Here is an 8,736-nt window from a genome sequence, read left to right as displayed (position 1 = left end):
CTTAAAGGCTCCAGCTGAAGTTCTCATAGCAGCAGTGAATGACCACAAAATACTGTCAAAGTGATAGAATATCACAAAGGAGGAAACAATTAAGAAGCAGATTAGACTGCATTACAGAACATCACAAGCTCAGCCTTGGAGGGGAACAGTAATCAAGGGCTGAGCACGGACTAAGCAAAAAGTTAAGTGCATAAAGTTAAGACATCTGTAAAGTCTTACTCAGGTTCGAAATAACCTAAAATGAACCTTGTAGATTTCAAGATCCAACTTTGAACACATGAAGTGGTGAACTTAAAACTCATCACTCTTACTGATAAACAAGAGGGAGGAACTGAAAGTTAGTATTAACAGGAATTTTAATACACTCTGCTTGAAAGCATTAAGCACTTTAAACCCCAGGATAAACTATTATTCCAGTTTTGCTTATCAAGGAACTGCTGTTGCTTCACTCAGCATGGGCAGTACTTTGAAATTTGAGAGCCATTTACACATACTAGAAGTCTTTAAAAAAAAAAAATACATGAGGCATCATCATACATCAACAGCCCACTTCCCTCCCACCACCTCCGTAAAGAAATCACTGCTCAATACCAGTTTTAAGTATAATTTGAAGTTTTAATACTAAGATCTTCCCGTTTCTCTGAAGCTCAGAAGCCTGCATGCTAACTCACAACGCCTGGCAGCTGTGGGTACACAACACTCAAGCCTGGTCTGCACATATGCTCATGTGAAGGCGACGGTTACGGTGCTGCAGAAGCTTCCTACGCTTGTAGCAGCTCATTAGCAACACCACTACAGAGTTTTGATCTTTTCCAAGAACTGGCCCTACACTAGTGAGACAAGGAAGAACACTGTTTTCAATACTTTCTTAGAAGCCAGCTTTAATTTTCTTCCCCATCGAAGCGGAGCCTGCCATGCTAAGCAATCTAGCCCCATCAAGGCAAGGCTGGTATTTGTATAAGCTTAAATGTTTAATCAGACACAGTTGAGAAACCTTTCTAGAATTTAATATAAAAACATTTTGACATTTTGTTAATGTAAAGTTGTGCACATGTTGAGAAAATCGTCATCTGAAAGAAAAATCGGTCTTCAAATACCTTTATTGGAAGGCCATGCACTGCCTTCTGTTACTGTATTTCAAATCACTGTACATTTACTTTGAAAACACTGTCTGCATTTTCTAGTACAAAAAACTAAAAATTGTTTCAGGAATGTAGAGAAATATTCAACTTAAATAGCGAAAAAGTGCACCATAATTACTGCTGCACTGCAGTCATTTCTGCATTTCCCATTTCTTAAATAACTATCCTGTTTTGATAACACACAATATAAAGAGCAATTATGAAAAACTGAGACATTTAAATACACTAAGTTATTGAGAATAACTTGTGGGCATGGGGTAACCTATCATAGGAGCAGCACCAGTGGCAGGATAGGCATACTGCTGCTGGTTCATGCCATTGTGCATGTTGGCAATGTTACTACCATACTGCTGCTCATAGCCGTTCTGGTACGCTCCTGCGGGGTTACCGCCGGCCCTGAAGCCAGCCTGCATGCCTGCAGCTGCAAAGCCATTCCCAAAGGGAGTTCCATTGCTGAAACTCTGGGCGCTGTAAGCCCCATTTTGGGTTTTTGCTCCAAAGTCTCTCTTGCCTAGCGCACCATAGGTTCTCTCAAAGTTCTCCCTCTCTCTAAAACTACTAAATCCACCCCTTTTGCCCGCAGAGTATCTGTCACGTCGGTCACCTCGGGAACGACCTAGTGAAAGAGACAAGACAGTTATGTGCATTATAAAGGCTTTTAAGTTCAGTTAAGCACGATTTATTTTCTGTCCCAGCAATTCAAACCTACTATAAAAGCTTCCCAGGTGCTCACTGGACTCCAGTTAGATAAAGCTGTCTAACCTTTCAGGAGCCACACACTCTCCCCAGTAACACAAGTAGAAGCATCAAGGCAAAAAGTGACTTCTACCCTGCCAGCAGGACACTTGGGTCCATCTCTCTTTCCAGGCCATAGGAGACAAAGCCACAAAACTAAGTCCATGAGTGTTTTATTTCAGGGCAAATAAAGATGTGCCTCTTTGGCCTGCCCTAGCCATTGGTGCACCACAAGCATAGGCTGGGAGCATTTGGGTGCTGTTTTTTGGCTTTTGTGTTAATAAATACCTTCTGAGGTCACCGTAACTGGTAGCTAAACCACCTTCCACATTCATTTTGGAGAGAGGCTGGAGGTGGAATTCAGAGTTTCCATTTTGTTCTGAGAGGAAAGCTATGCACTGAGATCAGTAACAGCACGTACCTGAACCTCTGTCTTCAATCAGCTGAAGCAATTTGGGGTTGATGGCTTGATTAGCCTCCCGAAGCACAGAGATGAGGTCATTTACTTGCTTAATATTGTTAGGAGTAAAGAATGTGTATGCTGTGCCTGTTTTGGTACTGCGGGCAGTTCGTCCAATTCGGTGGATATAGTCCTCTGAGGAGTTAGGGTAGTCATAATTGATGACAAATTTCACATCTTCCACATCTGTAAAGTGTTGCAGTGTGGCAAAAAGCGAGGTACAAAGTTTTGCACACCACAACAGCCAAATCGAAGATAAACATTAGATAAGAGTATTTTAAAAGGAATAATGGCTGCAAAGAACAGTGTTAGAATCATCCATTTCTGCAAGAGTATTGTGGAAAAGTTACGCACACTCCATCTTGATCCCGTTCTCATCACCCACCCTGTGATCCAAAACCTTACCATAAGGAGTGTGCATTTGCTTGTCATTCCCAACTCAAGAGTCCCCTTTACAAATCATCAAGTGACATCTGAAAGCTTCTTGCAGTAGGGCCACTAAAGCTCACAGCAGCCTCTTCATGTGCTCATTTGAGGACCTTAGAGTAAAAACATACAAGGTCCTTCACATACACACTCATTAGAAGCTCAAAAAAAAGGGGCCACACTGCTCGTCTTGCCAAGACCTTTGAACCGCAGCTGCAAGAAAAACATACCTGTCCCCCCAAAGTCACCAAGTTGTTTTTATGCACTGTGTCTCGTCTAGGCAAGCGCTTCCAAGAAGCCAGGGTTCACTTGAGAATGTGTCTCTCTCTGGCAGGTCTCGACATGACGACTACGTATAGGTGGAGGAACTTCGACTTTCAAAGGCATTGAAAAGCCATTGCTTTCCTGCCCCACTTGTTAAAGTGAGAGGTGGACTTTTTTTCTCAGATTTCATGTGCCAGTACTCACCAATTTGTACAAGGCTTAGTACATTTTAAAGCTGCTCTCTCCATTTCATGGTTGAAAAAAATTTCATTGAACATTGAAGTTTAAAATTATGTTCTTCAACATTTCAAAAAACTCACTGAAATTCAAAGACCCACAGATCACAGCAGACAGTATGCACAAAACTAACAGTACTGCACCATGGCAAATCATGCAAAGCATGGAGAGAAGAGAAATACCAGGGCAAAGTGAACTGTGAATGAAACTGCTTATTTCATGAGAGAACAGTTTATGGGGTAGTAGTTTAAAGGATGATCTTTGCCTTTTGAAGATTACTGGCACACAATGCTCTCAGCTTTCACCTCTCTATTTGACTGGAAGCAGCCAGCCGATCATTTCCACTAGTCCTCCATCCCCCTCGAGTCCTCCGATTGTCATGCCTAGGCCTTGCCACAAAGACTGCACCTTTATGTGAAGAAAACTTAGAAAAATGCAGAGGTTAAAGAAAGCAATAGACTTTCTTTAAAAGCTTTGGGCAACTGGCATTACTGAGTTTTACTAACCTAGACCTCTGGATGCAACATCTGTAGCAATCAGGATTGGTGCTTTTCCATGTTTGAATTCTGTAACAAGAAGTGAATCAGTTTTTTCCTTAAATAGCACACATCAGATGCTTGCAGAAATTGCTGAAACTCACCATTTAGAACCCAGTCCCGCTCCTGCTGACTTTTATCACCATGAATACCCATCGCTGGCCACCTGAAAACACAGAACTTCATTGACCCAGGAACACTCCATCAGTGGCTTCATTAGCCAAAGACAGGCCTACTGGCAAATTCCAGTCTCAGCATTGCAACTGACAGCTGGTGTCACTCTGTGACAGTTTTGATTCTTAACTGTTGTGTCAAGAACACACCCAAGACTACTAGGGTTGCTTAGTGAAATCTCAGCTATTACTCACCCATCTCTCCTCATTTTTCTGGTAAGATCATCACAACGCCTTTTGGTTTCCACAAAAACAATTGTTTTGTTTTCCTTCTCACTCATGATTTCTTCCATCAAACGAATAAGCCTATTAATGAAGATATTTTGCTTAGAGCTTAGACGATTTGTACTGTACAAGTTTAAACTAATTTCTTGCCTTTGTCTTCAGACTGATGTCAAAAAAATCCATCAAGACAAGACATTCATTTCACAGTTCATAAAGCAAAACTGACAGAAAACACAGAATGCTTTACCCCAAGGACTACTTACTTGTCATCTTTCTCGACATCATGACACACATCCACAATCTGAAGAATGTTGTGGTTTGCACTCAGTTCCAGTGCACCGATGTTGATGTGCACATATTCTTTCAAGAAATCTTCGGCCAGCTGCCTCACTTCCTTAGGCCATGTGGCACTCCACATCAGAGTCTGCCTGTCAGGCTGGAGAAGAAGATCAGGTCAATAGAAGATCAGTATAGGGTGAAGTTAAATGCCCAACCAAAACTACCCAGGCTTGCACTGCCCTTGCTTTAATAAGGGTAGTAGCAATAGTTTGTACTTGCTATAGTGATAAATGCATGAACTATTTATACTCACTCTTATCTGATCCACAATTTTTCTGATCTGAGGTTCAAATCCCATGTCAAGCATCCTGTCAGCTTCATCAAGGACAAGGTAAGTACACCTCCTGAGATTGGTCTTTCCAGCTTCTAAGAAGTCTATAAGTCTTCCAGGTGTTGCAATGCAGATTTCCACACCTAAAACCAAGCAGTCCTGTCAGCTGAAGCAGTTTCCACATTGCCTCAGACAGGGATGCACCAAGGCTGATCCATACCTCTTTCCAGGTCACGGATTTGTGGTCCCTTTGGAGCACCTCCATAAATACATGTGGACTTCAAACGACATGCTCTGCTGTATTCAGCAGCCACCTGCTGCACTTGTTGGGCCAGTTCACGGGTTGGTGCCAGCACAAGACACTAGAAATAGGATGCCCAGCTTTAAGCTCAATATCCTTTGGAAAGTCCTAGTCTGACAATAATTTTGAGTGGAAAGTTCAGTGCCAGATTGACTGAAGTAGATTTAAGTAGCCAAACCAGCAAACCAAGTTACCTGGCATCTCAACGGCCACCACTGACCTAACATGTGAAAGATACCTGGAAGTCACTAGCTTCCACGGAATAGCAATTTCCAAAATGTAACCCAAAAATCAAACATCTCTCCCTGTTCTGTACTATTTTAAGGACAATCCAATCAGAGCTTATAGAATCTGGTTGGGAGAGTACCCCAACAGGGAATCACTTTATTCATACAGAAAAACAGAATGCAGCTACGCACTCTAATGAGCATGGACAACTGGTACTTGTAATACACAATCAACATTCTCTAGAAGTTAAAATCCCCTTTCACTTAGGAATACTCACAATAGGTCCATCTCCTCGCTCCAGGAATGGCTGATGATTTATATGCACAATGGCAGGCAGTAAGTACTGTTTGGAAAAAAGAAAAATCTCATTATACTCTCTTCCCAGTAGCGCTCCCCCTGCACTAAGCCAGGCCATACTGTCACTGCTGTAAATCCAGCACTATTCCAGGCTATAATCAAAACTTACAGAGAGTGTTTTCCCTGATCCAGTCTGTGCCACTCCGACCATATCCAATCCACTCAATGCAACAGGCCAACCTTGTGCTTGAATAGCAGTTGGTTCAGTGAAGTTCTGCCTCTGAATTACTTCCATAACATTTGCTTGAAGAGAAAATTTAAACGCATGAATTCAGATGCTGCCCTAATCCAGCCTGAAGAACAACCAATAAGCTGGTCTTCACTTACCAGGGAAGTTTGCTTCATAAAAGTTGATAATTGGTTTTGGACAGTTATGGCCCCTAACTGTGACCTCTTTGCTTGCTCTGTACTGTTCAACTTCTTGCTGCAAAACAAAACACCCATTATTGGAAATATACTTTGATACAAAAGTTGTATTTTAAATGACCCCAACTGTGCCTGCTGGGCCCCATGACCCTCAATGTGTTTGCACTTTCTGTTTACTTTTGCTCAAGCCATATCAGGTACGTACCGCAGTACGTCTAACTACATCCGGATGTTCTTGGTAGAAGTTCTTCTCAAATTTGGGCAGCTCATCTAAGTTCCATTTTTTTTTTGTAAGTTTCTCCCCAGGGTTTCCAAATTTCTTCCCAGAGAGAGGTCCACCTCTACTTCCTCCAAAACGAGGGGCTCCAAACCTAGGGAAAAAGAACATAACATAGAATGCAAGAGAAACATTTTGGTCCTCTTCCTGAACAGTTTAACCACCATCTTTGCAGTCCACCCGTTAACTCCACAATTCAGATGTATAAACTCTACCTACTTAATTTTCAGGACACTAGAACTTTGAAAACCATACTTTAGGCTGTAGACGCCATAATCTGCCTTGCCACGATTCTTACTCAAAAGCTAAGGCAATATGTCTTTCCCACTTCCATACAATGCAATCGAACAGCAAGTTACAACAAGCAAAGTAAGGCATTAAAACCTTGGCACTACCCCGTGATCAAAATGGTTTCCCATCCCAGCGACACTCCTATTGTTGAAAGCAGGCAGGGGCAGTTACAAAACCTTCCGTATAACTTTTCCGTAAACCGTTTCTTTTATGTCCCAGAAAACAAACTTCTTTTTACAAAGATATTTTATGAGGCCATGCGCTTTATTAGCATTTTAGGTTCGGTCCCTCTGTTCCGATAAGGCGGATCTCGAAAGCCCCGAAGCGCAGCTTAGAGCCGCGCTAAGCCGTGCGCTGGATCCGAGTACGGGGCCCCCTCCCCCGCCCCGATCGCTTCCCGGTTTTGGCCGGGCGGGCGCTGGGAACGATCCTTCCCAGCACAACACAGCGCTCCCCGAGTGGCCGCTGCTTCCTGCCAGCGCTGTTTCCTTTGTCTCTCATTTCTGTCTACGCCACATTTTCTAGCCGCTGCCATTTTAGAGCCGGGGCTGGGCGGGGGGAGGAGGAGGAACAAAGGCAGCGGCAGCACAGCCGGCATTTTGATTCCCCTCAGCCACCGCATGGCGGGGCCGGCCATTAACATCCGCTTACACAACACAAAGCGGAGCCGGCCAGCTCCTACCGGTCACAGCCCGAGCCTTGGGAGGGGGAAGGGAGGGAGGGGAACCGCCCTGCCAAGAGTTCCCCAAGGCTTCGGCACCACCAACCCACTGACCCACAAACCTCCAGCCCACCCGCCGCTCCCAGCGGGAGGGAATCGGTCTCTACGGGGACCGTCCTTGCTAGGGGATCGTCCCTAGGCGGGTGGGGGCTAATCTCTTCTCCCCACAGGAAAAAAAAAAATATCCCCCCGCGCCACTCTCACTCGTGGGGGGTGCTCTGAGGCGGAGGAACCGATACAGTCGCCCACAATCGGTGGCTTAAAAAAGCCAGATGCCCTCCCCCGGCCACCCCCCGCGGCGGGAGCGCTGAGGGAAGGGCTCAGGGCCCAACCCCCACCCCGCCGCCATCTTAACCACCCGAAAAATAACCCCGAGAGCCCCACGGGCAGACTCAAGAGTCCGGACGCTGGCGGCGGCTGGCGCCGGCCGTGCCCCCGGACTCACCCTCTATCCCTGTCGCTGGAATACCCGGGCATGGCGATGATGGCAGTGGGCGAAGCGATTCCGGTCACTTAAAGCGAGTGGCGAAGAGCTACGCAAGACCCGGCGCCGCTGACGGGGGCCGCTCACTGTGGGCGGTCGGCCGCGCGGACGCCGGTTATATAGGGGGGGGCAGCGGGGGCTGCCGGGAGCCGACGCGTGACGCACGCGCAGGCCCCACCCCCGCCGTTATGTAAGCGGCCCGAGCCAGCCCGAGGCCCTGCCCCCTTCCGCGTGGGTGCGGCTGCGGCTCGCCCGGCTGACCGGCTTTGAGCTCGTGGCCGGAAGTGCCTCCTCTCCCGCGGGGAGCGTTCCCCCGCGCCTGCGCGGGGCTGCTGTGGGCGGGAGCCTCGTTCGCGCTGAGGTCTTCCCGGCCTGAGGGAGAAATGGAGATGGGGAATTCTCCCTCCCACCCTCCATAAGTGCGGGCTTTCGGCCGCCCGGCACGTTCAGAATGCAGCTCAGCTCCTCATAGGTTTTGGCAGGGCAGAGCCGGACCCTAATGTCCGCAGTGCAGCCCCCCACTTCTCACAGATCTGTTTATGAAAATCCTCCTGAAAGAGCTCAAGAGGAGCCTGGGCTTTTAACTAATAAACATTTTAACTAATAACTGATACTTCACGGTAGATTGACCCCATGCCCACTTGTGATTTTCGCTCTCGGAAGAAGCCAATGTGCAGATCCTGAAAAGCTGGACGCAAAATAACATCAAACCTCCTCAGGCCAGTTCTTTTATACTATTACCCACTGCCTTTTATAAATGTTTAGGAACATTTATGTAAACAGAAATATTTATAAGCACATGTCTGTAAACAGTTACCAGTGTTATCTTTCTGAATTCCACACCAGGGCCAGTAACCTCAGTCAAAGGTCATCTGAGGTGCAGCGTCACTGAAAAGCTGCTCA

At 46.0% G+C, this 8,736-nt stretch overlaps 1 protein-coding gene across 2 annotated transcripts; it reads right to left on the bottom strand.

The window, feature by feature from the left end:
- Positions 1-991: 991 nt before the first annotated feature.
- Positions 992-7,954, bottom strand: DDX5 (DEAD-box helicase 5). 2 transcript variants are annotated; one of them, XM_048324116.1, is made up of 13 exons: positions 7,819-7,954; positions 6,266-6,431; positions 6,022-6,118; positions 5,804-5,937; positions 5,615-5,680; positions 5,029-5,170; positions 4,791-4,951; positions 4,462-4,634; positions 4,169-4,279; positions 3,905-3,966; positions 3,771-3,830; positions 2,299-2,523; positions 992-1,758 (listed from the first exon to the last, which is right to left on the bottom strand). In XM_048324116.1, the coding sequence occupies exons 1-13, from the start codon at positions 7,824-7,826 to the stop codon at positions 1,373-1,375; spliced, it is 1,791 nt and encodes a 596-aa protein (XP_048180073.1). In that variant the 5' UTR covers positions 7,827-7,954; the 3' UTR covers positions 992-1,372. The 2 variants fall into 2 exon arrangements, with proteins under 2 accessions (XP_048180073.1, XP_048180072.1); XM_048324115.1 differs by having other exon boundaries at positions 7,795-7,945.
- Between the last annotated feature and the right edge of the window lie 782 nt (positions 7,955-8,736).

This window comes from Corvus hawaiiensis, chromosome 19 (assembly GCF_020740725.1).
Source record: "Corvus hawaiiensis isolate bCorHaw1 chromosome 19, bCorHaw1.pri.cur, whole genome shotgun sequence".
Classification (NCBI taxonomy): Eukaryota; Metazoa; Chordata; class Aves; order Passeriformes; family Corvidae; genus Corvus; species Corvus hawaiiensis.
Note: the sequence above shows the minus strand (reverse complement) of the source record. Positions and strands in the feature narration are given on the sequence as shown.